We start from the raw sequence: 21,433 nt of genomic DNA, 5'->3' as shown, positions 1-21,433 counted from the left end.
GAGGTTTGGATCAACACATATTATTGGCTTCACTGGGTAATTATGAATGTAGACATTCCAGACTCTGGGAGCTCTCTTTTTACAATGCTTTCTACAAACATAACACTTTCCCAAAGAAATATGCATAGACTTACTCAAATCAGTACTATGCAATCAAATCAACTACGTTAGCTTATCAAGCCTTAGATGTTAGATTAAAGCTGATATCAAACTCATCAATATCACTATAACAAATTATTTGGACCATGTGGCAGGTAGAGCTCATATACAAATATCAAGTTACAACAACGTTTTATTTACCAAGTGGTACCCAATCAAACTTTATCAATCCATCCCCATGATCATAGCATGAATCATTTATACTACTAAATGCAAATGTATACACCAAGAATAAGACATGCAAATTCCATCCATTTATTGTGAGATTACTTCATAATGAATCACAATTGTTTATACTTCAACCAATGTGTTAAGGCTAATGATTTCAACAAAGAATATCTACTGAATACCTATATAAGTCACTGAAGGTCACTATGCCCATATAGCATTGTTATCAAGGCAAATCATCAGTTGTCAAATCAAATCAATAGTCATTAGGTCAAAACCATAAATTTGTTGTCACAATGAGATCTATAGCCCAAAACATATCTCAGCATCAAGTCAAAGTTCTAAATCATTATCAAGCATCATATTAAAACTCCAAACACTATTTATCTATATCAATCAACCCAATCTAGTCAAACCTTTGCAATTGTTATCAAATGTGGTCATACACAAGCTTCAATGGTTAAATCATAATGACATAGTGATATGCATATTTGGGTCCCCTGCAAACACAATTTTAGTCAATATATTCACATTCTCTATAGTAAGTCAAATATTCAAACTTGCTTGCTCATAGGGCATTCTAATGTCTACTCCATATATGTAAGATTTTCATACTGTTTGTGCATTCCTAATTTTAAGGATTCATTTTTGTGTCCTAAAGGAAACTGCACCCATCGACCTTCTTATGTGTAGTTGAGAATCTTTAGTAACACCCTTAAGTTTTCTTAGGTGTGGTTGGGGTTTATAGTCTCACCCTTAGGCTTGCTTCTGTGCGGTTGAGGCTTAGAGTAAGGAAAAAAATTTCTTCTTAGACTATAACTTTTGCTACATACCAACAATATCATATAGTTGTGTATTCATGTCCATAAATATTATTTCAACAATAAATATTATTTTATACATATAATTCAAATGATAATAGGAGTAAGGATTTTATGAAGAGATTCTCCCTCTAAATGGGAAGCCACTTCAGTCATCTTCATTCAAGTTATCAACTTGTCTATAATATTGTCATGAATCTACCAATATGGTAGATCATAAAGTCAAAATATATCACATATTTATCATGGCCATATATATTAGCATCAGCTACTTCACCATTACATCATAACATCAGTATTTCATCAAGGATGTGTCAAATAGCTAATAGGAGTATACTTCAAGAATCATGATCACAACATTACTTCTTTGTAACAGAACTCAATCCATCAAGTCAGGGAATTCAATTTTACCATATGCCATAATTACTAAGTACATCAAAACATAACCATGATCAACAAAATATCTTGAATATCAATCTCATTGTTATACTTCTATCATCATGGCTACCATGATTTTCACAAACATTATCAATATTATTAGGTTACCATCTATTATAATCAAGGTGTTAGCCTTCTTTATGGGATCAAGGTATCCAAAATGATAAGTGTTATCCAAGCATCAAGTATACCAATATATCAAAGATCAATTTTAAGTAGCTTCATAGAATCAACAAATTCACCATGTCTAAGAGATAAGATAATTTTTCACTGCCAAGTGCATCATTTCATCATAGGTATCATGAATCAAACTTCCTTTCATATGCATACATGAGCTATTTGTGAATGAGACATTCTCATCATACCTTAGGGATTACCTTTCCATCCAATATTACTATTGAAACATAACATTGAAACAATATACCATGCATACCTTGTAGTATTCAAATAGCTATGCACCTTATTTTACAAAGACATCTTGTAGCACTTTGTCACATTTTCATCAGGTGCCTTTTTACCTTTTCTGATGCTAGTTATTCTTTTCCTACACTAGCCATGATCCTCGAGAAGGATCCACCTATCACAACTTATTAGGAGGTTAGAAGCATCCAAATACAATGATCCATGTCTTCATCCATATAGCTATCTAGAAGAAATCAACTAAACAATATCCATGAGATTAACCCAATCATGCTTATACTCAAAACCATGATTCTGAAGTGTGTAATGGTTTGTCACTGTCTATGATCAATGAGAGAAAACTTTGGATAACTGAAAAACCAAAACCTAACTTATGGTTGCATGAAGTACATGATGTGTGAGCGACTGAAATGCTTCAGCTGCATGGATGAGCCAGTCAATGAACAACTGTAGCTAATATTTCTCTGTGTTGTGCTGCAATTTAGACCTAAAACCCTAAAACAGATATGCGAGCATCAAACCCTGCAATTTCACCTTCGCGCAAACCCATTCCTCTGTAGATCCACCTCATACCTGTGCGAGCCAAAAACAAGAAAGATAATAGAATAATATCTCATGATGATTTCCAAATGAGGTCAAGGTCACTTGTATTTATATCCTTCCAAGGGTGTCCAATTTGCTTTAGGGCCAACGTATTCAAATATGCATGTGTGGGCTTATAATTCAAAAATACACTTTCCCTTGTTCAAATTTGATGATCTTTAGGTCGATTTTGGTCCTCTCGAAAAGAGGAATTTAATGAAATCATTATATCCATAAAATGAGTTTTCCAAAGTGAAATTTGGTCCTAGTTTCCAATTTTAACATTAATAATGTTAATAATATCTATATTAGGTAAATAATAATTATTTATTACTAAGGTTTAATCAATTTATTAATAATATTATTTAAACCTTAGTAACTTTTTAATGCAGAATAATAATTGTATATCAATACATTTATCTATAAATAAAAACACACTAATAATATATTAATATATACATTAACACATGCCAATAATTGTTGACATGGTCAACCATAACCAACATGGACATTATGTTCAACCATGATTATCCATAAACACCCTAAGCATTAGGTTTATTAATAAAAAGGTTTAGTAAGATTTAATAATAAAATTTAATAATAATAAGGTTCTATTATTGAAATTAAAGTTCATTAATAACATTAACATTAAAATTAATAATATTAATGTGGTTATTAATAATGCTAATAATATTTATATCAAAGTTTAATAATTATTTATTAATAATGTTTAAGGTTTATTAATGATATCAATATTCAGGTTTATTAATGATATCGATATTCAGGTTTATTAATAATAACATTTTTTAATATATTAATGAGGTTTTTAAATAATTTTATACTATTATTTAAACTGTAATAACTTTGCAATAATACATTATTAAATATGCATCAATACATTAATTTACACATTAACACATTAATAATATATTTATATACACATAATAAGAGATTAAATATATTTTGTCTACATATCAAGATATTAATCTATACATTAATATATTAATGAATATTTTAACTCATGTCATAGTCAACATCGACATAGACATTAATATAGTCATTACACTTAATAACTTTAGATAATAAATTTAATGTAGGTTTAGTATTATTTAATTGTTAAGTTTTTTCAATATTTATAACCTTAATAACTTTTCCCAACCATGCAACTATATTCACTATGGTCAAACTAGTTCAAGAATTGTCAACCATGATCATGGTGGTTAACATGGTAAACCATTGTGAACACGGTCAACTATATTCATTTATAGTTTTAACATTGGCAACTATGTTCAAAAATGTTCACCAAGAGTTTCAGAATCAACATGTGGCTTAATGGAAGTTTCAATTATTTGTAATTGATTTTTCCTTCCTTAATTCATCTCTTGAGTGCTTCTAGTTCTTTTTTGATGTTTCATTGAACAATTTCAGAATCAACATGTGGCTTAATGGAAGTTTCAATTATTTGTAATTGATTTTTCCTTCCTTAATTCATCTCTTGAGTGCTTCTAGTTCTTTTTTGATGTTTCATTGAACTTTTTATTGCTGCTTAATTGGTTTCATCTATTTTTTATTGATTTAAGTGTTTGGGTTAAATTGAAGACTTTTTTCGAGTAAAGAAGCCCTTTGTTTATCTTTTTGTCATGTTTATTTGAGAAAGATATGGCATTAGGCTTAATATATGGCTTCAATTATTTTGTGGGCATTGAATGTGTTTATCTAAAGCCAAGGAATTGAAGTATCTAGCTATTATAGAAGAAATGTATAAGGAACCAAAATAATTTTATGTGAAGATCCATGAATTTAAGAGAGCTATTCTTATTTTCATATGAAGCCTCTAGAATGTGAATTACATGGAATATGACTCGGTTGTTTGAATGTGTCAAGGCCTATTTTGAGCAAAAGAACCTTTGTAGTTCAACATTGTACACTTTTGGGAGTACCTCTCCAACTAGTTTCCCCTTGGGAGGTAATAAGATATTTGTGATAAAAAATAATAAAATCACACAAAGAGATTTGAAAGAGTTTGTAATGATAAAATTCAAAAAAATAACCCATGATGTTTCTTTTCTCAAATATGGAAAATGAGTATATTATAGTTTAAATTATTATTTTTTCTTATTGTTATATATGATTGAAAACATTACGAAGTATTATCCAAAATTTTACAATGTTTTCTAATTTTGTGAAATATTTATCAAGACTTTATAGTGTTCTATAATTTAGTAAAAAAATGGCCAACATTTAAAAATATTTTATATTTCACTGAAATATTCGCTAAAAACTATACATCCATATTATATTATTGATAAAATAATCTATACAATTTCTTGTGTACTATGGCAATTCACCCATTTATTATACATATAAATTTTGGGGGTTTCTTAAAATATTCCCTGCTTGGAAGTATTCATGCTTCTCATACTAGAAAAAAATCATCTTCCACTACTTCTCTCAAAAATTCATCGTTAGCTTCATTCTTTGTCACAGAAGCATAACCTATTGTAAGAAAAGAAACCTTCTTTCTACTAAAATCCTCCCACATCGTCTTCTCTTGATAGGTCTTTAAGCCAGTCCATGTCTCCTCCTTAAATATGGATGTCTCCTTTGATGTACTCTTCTAGAAATGCTGACTCTCCCTCTAAATCTGTGAACTCCCTTTAGAACTTGAATCCCTCTAAGTCTTAGAAACCACCTTCTTTCCTTGTTCAATAAGTTTTCCCTTTCTCTTGTATAGACCAATATCTCTAACTCCAAGAACCACTCCTGGGCTAGAGTTAGATACACATTGGGCTTGAGCATCACTTTTCCACTTCGAAAAATAACATCAAACCCCTTTTCCTTAATTGTTGAGACTAGAAGAAAACTAAGTTTGAGCTACAGTGCCCAAAGTACACCTTATACTCACTACAATTCACCTAACTCCATCCTAAATTGCACATTCGCCATTCCTTAGACTGCATGCTAACTCTTATCACCAATCTTCACATGTAACTCAAATTCCCACTTGGTTCGGCTCTCAAATAATTCTCGTGAACTTGTCATATGATTTGACACTTTGTTATCTATGAAATAAGCACCCTTGTGAATGGTCCTCTCAGAGAAATGAGAGATCAAAGAAAAATCCACATCGAACCTCTTGGTGAAATCATCCTTTTCCATTGTAGTCAAAGTGGACATCATCGTCTCATGCTTCTTTTCTCTCCCTCATTTCTCTTTCCCTCATTTTTTATTATGTAGACATATGCTCACATAATGAAAATACTTTTCACATGCAAATAATTTCACTTTGTGTAAGTCCTCCTACTTAATGACAAAATTCTCTTTTCCCTTCTTTAGCTTACTAGTAAGTGCAATATTCTCTACATCAGTGTTTTGATGAAGATCCTTGTCCCAAAGTTCCTCCTAGATGAAATCATCACACAACCTATTCCAAAATGAATGTTTCTCTCATGAGACTACTCCTTTGATGAATGGATTCCACTACTATGAGAAGTCCTCTATCGTAGTCCTCACCAACTCTAATTATTCCACATTCTGCCCTATAGCTATAGTCTCATCGTGAATATGTGAAATCCTTGTGAGATATGAATTCACGTTCTCCGAACTTCCCATATTGATGTTCTTGAGCTTCTCCTTCAATACCACCTTCTAGTTTTTGTTCATGTTCTAAAACAACGCTTTCATAGCTTCCCACTTGTGCTATTTAGTCTTATTTTTGGTGGGATGAGGTATCAAGTAATCCTTGATATCATCAAGAATGATTAACTTGGAATTTTCATTTGCTAAGGTTATATATGGCCAAATATGTTGCATTAGTTTATGCCTTGATATCAGTGTTGGCATAATCCCGTAGACCATTCACCAACAACACTTGCTTGATCCTTTCCTTCCAAAGAATATCGTTGGAAAGCCCTTCCAAATGGTCCTCAAACCTCAAGCCATAAATCATTTTGACAAATTTTCCTTCCTTCAACAACAAGACATCTCAACTCCCTCTTAAAGTTGCTACTTATGCACAACTTTGATGCAAATTCTCTTCAAAGTAGCTCTAATAGCATGTTAGAATTTCCCATGCATCCCAAGTTTTGTCTATGCCTTAGCTAGGAAGCATAACCACACTGAAGAACCTAACTTTACAAACAACTATTACACAATGGAAATATACTAGCAAAAAGATCAATGAAAGTACACAATAATTAATTTACCCAAACTTATTTCTCATCAATCCATTAACAAGAAAGCCTCAAGTCCCCCATACCAAGGATAATGGTTCTTTACATCCTTGTCCAATACACAAGATACAATGTCCTTATTCTCCCAAATAGCTAGCTCTTTATCCAGCGTGGCATTGGTAGGTGGATTATCATCCTCTCTCTTTTACAAATACCCTTCCATAAATCATTAACAATGAGGGTATGCTTAATATTTTTTTATCATTCTTTGTATTTTTATTTTCCAATCAGTATTACTCCAACAATGGAGATAGAGTGCATATTCCAATAAATAAGTTAGAATATGAAGCAACAATATAACTGGGTGCATCACCATTCCCTTGAACTAAAAATAATAACAATTCATGAAACTTTTTAAATGGAAAAAGAAGAGTGTGGTTATCGCACAAAATTATGTACTTCATATAATGAAAAACTCAAAACAAATAATACACTGTAAGGTTGATTATGTAGCAATAGAGATAGATGAGGATGATAATTTGATGTCAAAGTTTCAAGAAATTATATATGCCACAATGAGCTTATAGAGATTAATGTTTATTTGACTTGTGAGTGGTAAACTTGGAGGACTCTTGGGAGAGACTCCTTAAAATAATCAGGTTATTGGTGCTTAATAACCAAAAAAATAAATAGAAGAAACAATAGTTCCTATTCCAAACAATTCATGGTCTACCCTAATAAATGTTATTGAATATTGTAAATATAGTTACCATGCAAACTAGTGTGAAAGCAATGGACAATATATGGAAACTTTATGTAAAGGAATCAAGGAATGGGAGAAAATTCATAGACATAAAAGTAGATCCTCTTCCACAACTACTATGTAGATCCTCTTGAACTAAGGAGAAACAAATCTAAACTATTGATTGTAGGTGTTGCTCAATACAAAGCTAGAAAGGCTGATTTTCTTCTTAGTGGTATAGCTACAAGACTTGAACCTATGACTTTGAGGGAACTATTTATTTTGTTAATCAGTCTCCAAAGTATGGCAATTGCAAATTCCTGACAAGTTATTAGTTTAGATTAGAGAAGGTTAGTAGAAAAAGGAGGGGCATGAATAATTAGGGAGTGGAGACAAGTAATAGATCTTAGAGATCCAACCCCACAATGATACAAGGACCTATGATATAGATAGACTTAACAAGCCAAAATGCTAGAAAGGCAAAAGTGATATATCCAAATGAGTGGCAAATATGTGAGAAGAGTTACATTGAGCAATAGAACTTTGATACCATATCAGGTTGGGATGGTAACTCCCATATTTGGATGGATATTGCATTAATGATAATAGAGGATTAAGTGTCTAACATTATAGAAATATTGCATGTTAAAAGAGAGGATAATTTTCATATGGTTAAAAAATTTCGATGGTTTTTTCTTGGTATGAGGGAGATGTGTAATTATTTCCATGCTTAACATGGAGTTGTCACATGGCATATGTGTGTGTGTGTGAAACTTGAGATCTATCATGTGCCAAGAGGGATCAAAAATTGAGAAAACATTTAGACCTCTATGGATTTAATATGTTTCAATGCATGAAAGATCTATAGTTAATATGTATCCTTGTATGGAAATCTTTTGTTTATCATTCCTGCTAGTTGGAACTAGAAAATTGGTAATGGTATAAAAATTCATATTAGAATTTATATTTGATTTTATGTGGAGAAAGTTAAAAAAAATGTCTAGTATAACATAAGATAGAACAATATTCTTTCCAAATGATGCACAAGCCTAGATGTAGTTAACTCTTGCATGTGGATTATGGAAATGAGCAAAGACATTAGCTTAGTGTCAAAAACAAGCTAAATAGTAAAAAGATCCATAAAGTGGTCTCTAATTTCATGAAAGGGGGATTTACATTTGCAAGTTGGGACATGCAACAACATTCAAGGATAATCCTGCATAGATAAAAGTGATAAATAGTTTAAAATTTATCATATTAAAGCTCCATTTAAAATAAGATTCTTTTCAATGTACATAGTTTTATAAAATAAAATACTTAAGATTCCTTATTAAAACGATCTTTGGAATATCCAAGTATGTGTCCCATGTGTATAAGTATGCTTCAAAATCTATTTTTCTTTTGTTCGTAGATTGTCATTTCTCCATGGAGGTTGGACAACAACCAAAACAATAACTGGAGGATGCTCTAAAATCAGGGTGGGAGGATAACCGGAGGATGCTCTAAAATCCGGGTGGGAGGATGACAGCGCATATAAACATCAAACATTACTTTTGATTGTTTGCTAGGTTCTTTAGTTTAAGTAAAAATGGTAACATAATAAATATTTAAACAAAACAAAAACTCGACATTAACTAAAGAGGAAGGATTTAGGAATTTTTGGTGAAGCTTCAGCTGGATTTGTGTGTAACTAGGGGAATCTCTATTTTTTTTAAAAAGGTATTATTTCACATTCTCATATGAGTTAAGTTCTGGAGAATCAATATGGTAGAGGTCAATACCAAAGTTCCACCCTTATCCTTGTAACATATCTGCGAAAAAGGGCATCAATGATCTTCAAAGATTCAACATTGGCAGTGGGATGGGTAACAAGTCAAACTAGTAATCTAAACATTGGAATCAAGCACCTTATTCATTGAGTGAAAGAGCAAACTTATAGAATTGTAACATTGAAATAAGAGCATTGAAGCACGGAGTGAATACCTCCCCAGTAAACAGTTGTTTTTATAAGTTATCGCTCTTTCCATGATTGTTTTGGAGAATCTAGAAGAGAAATGAACAAACAGTGAAGGCCAATTAGGCCTGCTATGTCTTTTGTTTCCTCACTGCAAAGAAACCAGGTTTGAGGCAAGAGGCTCACTGCAAAGAAACTAGGTTTGGGATAAGAGATTTAATGTGAACTTCAGATGAAAATAACATGAAAATAGAAATTATTTTGGTTTTTTTGCCTTTGGCAATTGCTAAATATAATATCACTGGTTCGTAACTATATCTCCTTGTTATAGAACAACTATGGCCAATTTTCATTATTGGGCAAATTAAAAAGCGAAACTGGAGACATATTCATTTCAATGTTTGAGTGCCAATCTGTAATTTAAGAACCCTACCTTTATGCATGACACTGCAAAAAGCAATGAACTAAGAATTTCTCGATGATTGTTCTGACGATAATGAAAAATATAACATGAAACATAATGAAAAATGCGAAATGACTTTCTGGGAAAAACCGGTATTCACAATGAGATTGCAGGCTATATTGTGTCATGCATGACAATCAATAAAATTCGCTAGCAATTATAACTATGAGTCAATTTAGTGGTGAATTGATACCCTAATGGTACAAAGCAATCCACATAGATGTCACCTAGATCCAAGAATCCACATAGATATCACTTACATCCAAGAAAATGATCGGATGCCATAGCAAGCGACGAATTCTAGACAGATTTATTCTAAACTTCATGGGCCATTCTAGAAAATTCTGTCGATTGGCATACATATAGAGCCTGCCCATGGTTTAGTTCTGGCTAGTGAGTGTAAACAGTGCTGCTGCGCTCTTGAGCTCACGCTCTGCTACATGCTCCATAGATTGAGAATCTTTAAGGGAAGATTCTGCACTGCATTACAAACCAAATAAAAAAAGTTTAGGCCTCCTTCCTCAGCAGTAAAATTGGTTATGGCTCAAGGAAACAGAGCTTTCCATTGCAAGAATTGAGGCCTTTGATGGGTTTTTGTCAAAATTTGAACTTACCTAGATTCATAGGCATCTTTAGAGTCGTTATAGCCATGCCTGTGCTCATTGTATACGAGCAATTTATTAGGTCTGAGATCATAAGATTGGCGATATAGGGCCCCATTGCCATCATAGGTTCCATAGGGCGATTGCTGCACATAAGGGCATATCCAAGAGGTGGGTAAAGCGGACTGTGACCCATGACCTCCTGTATTGCCAAGAGATTGAAGCTGGAGCTGTTGTTGCTGCTGCTTCTGTGGAACATTGCAATAGTCCCTGCTCTGATAAACCTGATCTAGGAACATTAGCTGGCTTCTCACAAGCTCCAGCTCTTCTCTCAGTCTCTCGATCCGGGTTTGCAGCATGATTATTATACCAAAACAGCCATGCACAGGGTCCTTTTCTCTGGCATTGGCCTGGTAGATTATGGACTTCATTGCGTCGCTCTTCTTGCTGTCGTCTACTTGTTTTAAGATCCTCAGAATGTTGCTCACGCCGAACAGCTTGTGAGCATTGAGGAATTGCTTCGGCTGATCCGGTGGAAAGTATGGAGCCAGTGGGCACTCCGCAGAACATTTTCTCCTCTGAAACTTGCATGCAGCACATGCCTGGCCCGTGCCACCTTTGCCCGCCATCTTCGACCTGGTTTAAACACCAAACACCGAGAAAGGCATGAGAAAAACCAGAGAAAAAGCTCAAAAGCATATTTTTTAGCACAGTATTCTGCCCATTTTAAGGGCACTTGGAAACTGATTGAGAGGAGAAGAGATTTTAAAAGCTACATTAATTTCAAGAATCACAAGAAAGGTTTAAGATAGGTTTACCCTTTGTTGGTAAGGAATTGGTAACTGGGTTGGGTTTTTACATGCAACATGATGTGGATTTTGGGATTTCAACCACTATCTCTATAACCCTAACCCTAGGTGTTTTTGTACCGTCTTTTCCATAGTTCCATAGAGATGGGTAAGTTCAATTTTAAATTTCGAAACTCTTAATGCGTAACACTTCATTCCAACAATACTTACCAATTAAACTTCCCCAAGGCTGATAGCTTTTTCTTCTGTTGTTCTAAGGAGGTATCCATCACTTAACATCAGAAAGAAACGCCAATTTTTTATGGCTATCCCATTCAAATAAAACTCATACCAGGTTAAAAGATTGGGTCTGTTTCAAGAAAGTGTCCACTGCTATTTTGTGATTATTACATTAATATAACAATAATGATATGTTTAGGACTGGAGTATCACCTGGGTTTATCTAAAGTAATTGAGAGGAATGATTGCGATAGCCAAGTTGAACTCCCACAATTGAACTGAAGTAACAAAGTGATCTTTTATCTAATTGTTTCGAACCTATGATGTATTCCTCATATAGAATGAAAAATGTTCAAGACTGGATTATTGTTTAATTAGACAAAAGAAATCAATCGATATGAAATGCCCTAATGGTCAGAAATTTGAATCGCTCAGTAGCAATAAATGTACGAATTTTTTTTTCGAGAATACCATTCGAGTGCTAAATAGCATTTCTTGAATTTGCCACTGAATCTTCCTTCAAAACTCAGAAGCCATTGTTGAAATGATTTACAAACAACGGCGAGCAATTTATACCTGGAAGTTTTTCCTGCCAAGATGTGAATCTACTCAAGCATCACAGCAAACTAAGAGTTTCTGCACTTGCTCCGGAAATTCATGCAAAGCAGCGCTATTATTCAAAAAAAATGACCTGATACCCAGTAGCAGAAATCTGACGTGCATGCCCTAAATTCTCAATCAAAGTGTACACAAAAAATCCGAGAGAAAAATCAGTTGAAATAATTAAAACCTGCAAAACTCTACCCAAACGACTTTAGGGGGAGAGGGGGGGAAATGGAGGTTGGGTTTCTGCAGAATGAAAGGGATTGGGAGGCGAGAAAATGAGTCGACACGTAGGAGTAGGTCTCCCTCAAATATAGGCAACTGCCGGGCACACTTCAAAACCCTAATTCTAACGCCCGCAGTTCCAAGACTGTGGGGTAGGTGGCGGCGAGCGTGGACTAGGGTTTCTAGAGCGCTTCTGTCTCCGCCAGAGTTATCGGGATTTGAAATATATATCTGGACTTGCTATTCCTGTAACATATCTCTCGCAGCGTGTTTCGGTTAAACACGGTGGTGGAGTCCAAGGGCGTGCGGTAAACAAGTGATTTGTCGTTGCGATTCAAACTCATCCACGGGGAGCAATATTCGTTCCCCGCCCACCAATTTTCTGGGATTTTCAAATTGCTGGTACCATCGAACTCTGCATGAACCTTGCGGCAAGATTAGTTTAGTTTGTTAGTTGCCTATGGGGTTTCGTTTTAAAAAATAAAAAACTACGCGCAGCTCAAAAATGCAACGTGGCTCAATGGGATATTGCTATGCCAAGAGTAACAGAAAGCACCTAATTTTTTGCCTCACTTATTTAAAAAACGCTTTTTTTTTTAATAAAAATCTACTTAATTTTAGAAAAACTGCTTTATATTTTGGTTCTGCTTTATATTTTGGTTCTAAAGGATAGAAACTTTTCCACATTTCTGTTTTGTAGGCTGAGCTTAACTTCTTGTCGCTTTGCAGTCTTTCCAGTAATATTTTATGGTAGAGGCTCACCAATTTTTAGCTAGAGGATGAACAACGAGTTGGAAACTTTCTAGAATATAATTCAGGTGAATTTCATCAATTCTCACTGTTACCAATAAGCATAAAAAAACCGTATATAAAAAAATACAATTATTTTATATTTATCAAAATATAGGATTCTTCAGAGTTAAGTAATATCAAAGTTTTGAAAGAGAAACAGATTTTTTCACAATTTTATATTTTTTAAATTTTAAATTAATAATAATATATTTAATATTAAACTGATCTAAACTGTTAATAATAGAATTTTAAATATTTTTGGAATTTATTTATCAATTTTATGTTTTTTAAAATCGTAATGTTATAATATTTTTAAATATTAGAATTTCAAATATTTTTGGAATTTATTTATCATCATTCAAAATAATAAATAACAAAAAGTTTTTATCATGAAAATTATTGGAAGAATAATAAAAAAATTATACATTTTCAAAAAAAAAAAATCTGAAAATTGAATTTCAAATAGAGTCTACGCACATAATTTTATAACCATGTAATTATAAAAAGTCTTATTTTTTTTAATGATTCAAGGTTACAATATTCTCAAATGTGAAAATTCTAAATGTCTTTGAGATTCTTCTATCATCTTCCAACTCATAAATAATAACAAATCTTCAATCAATAACTTAAAAAATCATTGAGAGAATTGAAACAAAAAACTATACATATTCAAAGAAATCCAATTTCTACACATCTCAAGGAACTTCACAAAGGAAGTACATCCAAAAACCAATAATGTGTCTAGGTTCACTAAAGTATGTTAAAGCGAAGTACATTCAAAAACCAATAGTGCATCTAGGTTCACTAAGGTATGTTAAAATGAAATGGGATGATGGAATGTCATGCCATCCCCTAAGATTAATCTCTTCCAACTTTATTATCTAACAAACAAGCACACAATGAAGAGACATCCATTGAATGTTATGGTATTAAATGGAGGAACAAGGTTTTATTGCCATTTGGTAGGTTTTAAGCCATGGAGACTTATTTGCTAATGTAGTTGGGATAATGAGAAAAACATCATATTGAGTAGTGAACATAGTTGATAGGCTCATAGTGAATTTCTTTGAGGTGCAAATTTATTGTGACAAAATCAAGTTTTCCATCATTAACCTTTATGGAGTGTGGATGTTTTTGGGCTTTGAATGTTGATTTGGTTTTGGGATTATAAACTTGTTCTTTTAGGGCCCAAGGCTTTGATATATGGGTTCTATGAATTTTGGGAAAAGCTTCATCTCTAGCTTGTTTTTTGGTTGGAATTATTATGGAATTTGGATCCTTCGTTTACCTAAATATCTCAATTTTGTAGTCTTACTTATTGGATGCCTGGGGCAACTCTAGTTCAAATGAGATTTGGTGCTTCCTCTAGTATCATTAAATGCTATCTTGATAGTGGATTTCCATTGTCAACCTAGAATTACTAGTCTCCTTTGTAGTACTAGTTTGGTTGGTTTGAAGGATATATGTTGAGGGAAGATTAGGATTTGAACAATTAATTCATATGTACTAGAAACATGGATGAACTTGATCAACAACCCATTTTTCAAAGAGAAATTCATGAAATATACATGGTTGTTCAAGACCATGAGGACATAAAAAATGGGATCATGACTTCCATTATATTTATCACTTTTAAAGTTCATGATTTGAAACATCAATAAGTTTCTTAAATGAAATTATAATGAACAATTTGCTAAAACAAAATAAGAAGATGTAAGCATTAGATATGTTCCAAAACAATGCCATCAATCTTATGCCTTACATCTATAATATCCAATAAGAACTTCTGTGAAATAGCATAAGAAGAAATAGTGCATCAAATGATGATACCAACTAGGCCCAAAATGACTCTATGTACAAGCATGTGTTTTACTAAATTTGTAATTATCTATTAATAGAGTCAAGTATGTGTTTTACCAAATTTGTCATTATTTATTAAATTTGTTTTATAAATAGGTGTTTTTTTACAGAGTAACTATCATCTACTTAATTTGTAAACAAAACCACAACATTTTATAATATAGAATTTACTGTTAAGATAGAACAAAATCTTTTTTAATATAAAAAATCTCTTAACTTGTATTTTTCTTTAACACAAATCATATTCATTAAAAACAACAAAAAAAAAACTATAAGTATAACACAAAATTGAAAACAATATCTTTTTAAAATTCAAATTTTATTATAATTTATCATAATTCTATCATAAATCTTAAACACACTATTATAATAACTTATCAATATTAATAACTAAAAAATCACTATCTAAATATATTTAAAACAAGTGCTATTGTAGTGGTGATGGAGGATGGAGTTTGTACAAATAGTATTAAAGTCCTTACATTACTAAATATGTTTTCTCAACCTATATTAATATTAGCTATATTTAATAATTAATGTTATTAAATTTAATTTATCTCAATAATTATTATATAAAAAATGTGTTTTTTACAATTTAAATAAATGAAATAAATAAAAAAAATATTTACATAGCATAATTTTTCTTTCATACACATATATAAAATAAATTTTATTAGATTGTTCGAAATATCTATCAACAATTAATTAATTATGTGATTAATCCAAAAGACATTCTTATAATAAATGAATCTTTATTAAATTATATTTAGTTATTTAATATGTTAATTAAATAACAATTTATAGTATAAAAAAAATGAAATAATTACCTTAATTCGATCATTGTTATTTAATATGTATATTAAATAAAATTTTGTAACAATTAGGTAGCATTATAATTACATTGAAATTTTTTTGAATCAGTGATCGGAGAATCCACAGTATGAACATTTTTATACCAACGTTTCAAATCCCAAGGGATCCATCATCAGGGTTGAAGAATGATGATAAAAGAAGAACAAGAAGACATTGAAATTGCAAAATTACATTAAGTAACTCAAGATATAATTATATCTAAAATTAGAAAATTACACTATATAGAAACTTCGCAATAAAACTATAAATTTGTAAATGTTACCATAGTAATTATAAAATAATAATTGTTTTATTATCTTATATACAATATCATACCATGGAAAATATTTTTAATAAAAAATTAACTAATTAATAATATAAAGTTAAACTTCAAAAAAAATATATATATATATATATATATATATATATATATATATATATATACTCCCTAATAATTACAACTTTAAAACATGAATTTTATATATATTAGAAGTAGAAATAATTGCAAGCAAATTATTATATCTAGTTTTTATATAAATATCTCTTACGAACTCAATTGGAATTATATGTTTTACTAAATATATCTTCAAACCTCAATCTCCATCCTCTTTTATATGACAGTGGGGTGGGTTGTACGTTTTAGCCAATCTAACCCCTAGACCCTTCCTCCCATCTTCATCGCTACACTCATATACATGAGGGTACACGTAGAGGGTTGAGCAAATATTTGGTAAAACATATTATTTCGGTGGAGGGATGGGGAGGTATACTAAGTAAAACATGCAATAATATGTTTTATCCATTATGCCCGCAAACCCCAATCCCCACCCTCATAAATATCAGGCTATATGAGGGTGGGGATGGGAGTTTGGGAGGAATATTAGGTAAACCATATTATATATGTGGATTTATAAAAGTGGTATTGGAAAAATGTGGGGAAGGGGTGATACTGGTAATACATAAAATAATGTTGTTTACCCAATATCCCCCAACCTGCACTCCCACCCTCATATATAAAGTACGAGGCTTCGGGGGGATATTAGGTAAAGGATATTATTATATGTTTTATGCAATATCCAACTTATATATATATATATAGTGGGGGACTATTAGGGATTTTGGGAAAAACATATTATATGTTTTACGCAATACCCCCTCGAAACCCCTCACCCTACATATGAGGGTGGGGGTGGAAACTTGGGGATGAATACTTAATAGAAAAATATAATAATATTTTTTACCCAATATCACCGCAGCCCCCACCCAAGCCTATATGGGGGTGGGGGTTGTGAGGAGGGAATATTAAGTCAAACATATAATATGAGGGTGAGGGTGAGGGTTGAGGGGGAAGGGGTGATATTAGGTAAAAAATATAATATGCGGATCAGGATGAGAAGGATGGAGGTAATATTGTGTAAAACATATAATAATATATTTTACCTAATATTCCTCCTCCCTAGCACCCCACCGCCACCCTCCTGTATAGGGTGGAGTATTTTGGGGAGGATATTGAGTGAAACATATTATTATATGTTTTACCCAATATTCGCAAACCTATTGTCACTTTCATATAATATTGTGGGTGATATTGGGTAAAACATATAATAATATGTTTTTACCAAATATACCCTACTAGCCGCCCATTCCTCGTCACCTTTCTGCTATAATTAGCTCCAACTGATCAAAGCGTATGTTGATGTCGACATTTCCATAGTCCTCCCCTAACCCATTCATTCCTCGCTAGGATTGACATCCTCGATATTGACCAACCCCCATGAGGTTTTTATTACCTCCTAATGGAATTATCCCTAATGAACATGAGGATATTCCTACATACAACCTCTTTAGCTCCTCTAAGGAGGATCCTAATTATCTCTCATCGATATCCCACTTGTCCTCCTCCCCCATTTCCCCAACCCCACCCTCATAACATTAAGCGTAGGTAAAAGGGTATTGGGTAAAAAAATAATAACATCCTTTACCCAATATCCCCACACAACTTCTCACCACCACCCCTTATGAGGGTGCCCAATTTGGAATCTTTTAAAAACTCATATAATATATAGTGTACATATGTTTTCCTATTAATATGTTTTACATAATATCTCCACCCTTTCACCTCACACAACCATCCTACTCCACCCAAAATCACCTATCCCAACCCTCATATATTTTATATGATGGTGGGGGTGGGGGGAGTGATATGAAATGAAACTCGATCACCCTCTCACACATTGCAAGATAATTTGGGTCCTCCAACGTTAACTTAGTTTGCAAATTTTCCAACTGTGAATAGTTAAGTTTTCAATGAACTTAAAGATGTAATAAATCATATGCAATACAACACGGTAAAAATGAACAACCATGTGATAACAAAGTTCACCCCTCCTGGGATATGTCTCCAGGCTCTGCTCCAATGGCTAGTTCTCTTTATTGATCTCAACAAGAAAAATAGTACAATACAAATCTTTGACTCATAGAGTAAACCTCCTTCTAGAGTGGCACTTGTTTCTCCTACAAAGAAATGTTCTCCTTCAAAGAAATCTCACTCACAAGTTGACTCCATTTAGCAAAGAAATGATAGCAAGAAAAGAAAAAGGACTCTCACACTAAATGTGGTAATAGGTCCTTGTACTCATTTTGAGATCAAAAAGCACAAAAGCAATTGCTTAATAATGGAGTGTTCAAATGACCTTTTATTGTAAACATACTGAGAATATACTCAAAATGGCTACTCTAATGAAGAAACAACTACAAGAGATGTGTCTAAAATGCAGGAAAACCCCTGTCTAGGCTCTTTCCATGCTAAAAAAGGTCTCCATATGGCCTCACAAATCCATGAAACAGTCTTTGACTGCAACACAAAAAGACTTGGCTCTACAATTTCTTCAATATAAAAAACTCAAATCATAAAATAATGTTGCCATTGAGTTTAGAACACCCAAAAACCTTTGTGTAGGCTCTTCTTTGGCTCAAAAAGGCTGAAAAATGACCAATTTAGGCCTCTTTCCTGCTATTTGTCTTGCAAATTGGAAAAACCGGCTAACTGTGCGACAAAATATGCATCTTTGCTAACTGTTGAGTGACAATTTCACCTTGAACCGATGAAATTCCCACCACAATTAATGTTGATTTTTTAGCCCCTGAGGGTGGTCACATGGAAACTGATAAGACCAGGGGCCAGTCTAACCACTCAGCCCTACCAACTCCACCCCGAAGTGGTCACATGGGGTGTTAATATGATTGGGATTCAAGGCTAACTTCCCATCCTTGTCGCTTTTGCCTCCACATTCAGTTGTGTGGTAGGGAACATAAATAGGGGTTAGGGATAATCGCTCCGCCCCACCGCTTTTGCACCATGGTCATATGGTCTCCAAGTGACCAGGGGTTGGGGCCATGTGCCGCTCCCCTCTCCCCAACACTGATTTCGTTGGCAATAAAATAAAGCCGCAAGATATACAATTAAGTCTCAATGGTTTGGTACAATGGTAATTAGTTCAATTTTTTCATTGAAGGTCATGGGGTCAAACCCTGCCAGGTTGGTCGGCTGACCCACCAAAATTTTGGCTTGCTAGTCAGTGGACATGTGGCACCTTCCTGTTGGGCCACATGGTGCCTCATCATTGACCCACTTCACAACCCTTCAACTAATCAGAATCTGCCACCTAGCCTCGTATGGTCATGGCATTTGTTGAGCCCAGATTAGTCCACCTAACCATTGTATGTCCTAGTTAGCATGCTGATGTCAGCATGACATCACTATACAACCTGCCCAATTAGAAGCCCAGTCAATCCTACAAGTTGACTTCATAACGCGATAATTTTCACATATAGTGTCAGATTGAGGCAATTCAAGCGTCATTGGAATTAGAACAACGAGATCTACAATTTGGAGCCAGTTTTTAAGAGATTCTAATCACTATGATTTTTGAACATATTTTGATCCCCTGGATTATTCTATATCATTCCTCCCCACTAGAAAGCTTTTGGACCACCAAAATCTTATTTTTACTTAGAAAGTAAGTGAGAATACAACTCCCTCACTTTCCCAATCTCAATCCATATTTCTTTACTTGGATTGGTACCTTTGAGGCCTACTTGAAGATACTCCACATTGCATCTACATGAAATCCTGACCCTCCTGTCAAGAATTGAGTTTCCTTACAACTCATCTAAATATTCAATAGATGGAATATAAACATTCTCTTGATAACCACATTTCATTGGCAACCCATACAATATTCACCTTGAATTCTTTCCTTGTGGAGATAGAACCCAACTTGATCTTCCACTTGGAAATCATGATCAAATCGATGCTTAACATGCCTTGATTTTTAATTTTATTTTCTTTCTTCAAGGTCCTCTTGTACTCCTTGATGCACTAGCTGCATTTATTCAATGAAATGCCTACCTTTGTTCACATCATGATGTCCATTTTCTACAAAATATTTTACCAAAGATCAAATAAAAAGGAGACTTTGGCAAATAACTCAAACAAGCTTCAAATAAAAATACTTGCATGGATGAGTGCTTGACATGATTGTGGCATGCTAGATGTAATGCAACTACTCATCCCAAATTTTAGGATTCTTACCACAATATCCATGAAGGAAGTGCATCTTTTTACAATATGTAAGAAAATTGACTCCCAAATTTCCATATAAATGGACTCATCAACAAGCTAGAATAACATAAAATGCCAAGAAAAAACAATGTTGCATATAAGTGATTTATTCACAACCTCACCTTTAAAAAATACCCAACTGGGGGGACATAAAACATGTGAAATAAAAAACAAATGTAGTATTTAACTAGATAAATAGTCCAACCATTTCTTACCCAACCAAGCTAGGGAGTTTTCATTATGCATTTCACTTTCTTTTGGAGTTGCTTCAAAGATGGTTATTGTGTGCCTCACACGTTCTTCTACCTTCTCTTTCTTGGGTGATTTCATGAAACATCTGTCCTTCTTTGGATGCATATGTGGATGCATCTTCCAACATTTATCGATCCTTATATTACAATAGGTACAAAAGTTTTTTTGAGAATTCCTTAGGAAAAATGCCTTTGAACTTGGAAGAGGATTTTCCTTACTGGTTTCACTTCCAATCGACATATTCATTTTCTTGACTAATGCTTTATTTTTTTAGCACTTAGCTACACAATGGTTAGGTGCATGAAAAAAAGTGCAAGGAAACACATTCCAAAACATTCTATTCAAATCATCATGTTGTTGATAATCATAGAAAACCTTTGAATAAGTAGGACATTTATAACTTTTGTGACGGTCCTTTTGATTATGAGCCTGGAGAGAAGAAATTGAATAACGAGGAGAAATTTACTTAGTTCTTCCATTGAAGTGTTCATCTCTCTTTGGAGATATTTTTCCATCAACATCATAATCATGAAATGATTCTCCTTCAGCTTGCAGAGTTCTTTCTTCACAAATTTCACACTTGAATAATTTCTTGACTTTTCATTTTTGGATCATTCTCCAACTTCTTCTTGAACATAGCCTAATCCTCCATGCTGAGGTTCTTCTCTCACCTTAA

At 33.2% G+C, this 21,433-nt stretch overlaps 1 protein-coding gene across 1 annotated transcript; it reads right to left on the bottom strand.

The window, feature by feature from the left end:
• Nucleotides 1–10,073: 10,073 nt before the first annotated feature.
• LOC149167113 (LOB domain-containing protein 22-like) lies at nt 10,074–11,150 on the bottom strand. The gene is made up of 2 exons (XM_089430368.1): nt 10,534–11,150; nt 10,074–10,399 (listed from the first exon to the last, which is right to left on the bottom strand). Exons 1-2 carry the CDS (start codon nt 11,148–11,150, stop codon nt 10,300–10,302), a joined length of 717 nt encoding a protein of 238 aa, XP_089286494.1. The 3' UTR covers nt 10,074–10,299.
• Nucleotides 11,151–21,433: the final 10,283 nt, after the last annotated feature.

Source organism: Pinus tabuliformis, chromosome 5_1 (assembly GCF_031772625.1).
Source record: "Pinus tabuliformis cultivar Carrire ecotype Pingquan chromosome 5_1, CPIR1, whole genome shotgun sequence".
Taxonomy (NCBI): Eukaryota; Viridiplantae; Streptophyta; class Pinopsida; order Pinales; family Pinaceae; genus Pinus; species Pinus tabuliformis.
The sequence above is the reverse complement of the archived record's forward strand: the minus strand, read 5'-3'. Positions and strand labels throughout refer to the sequence as shown.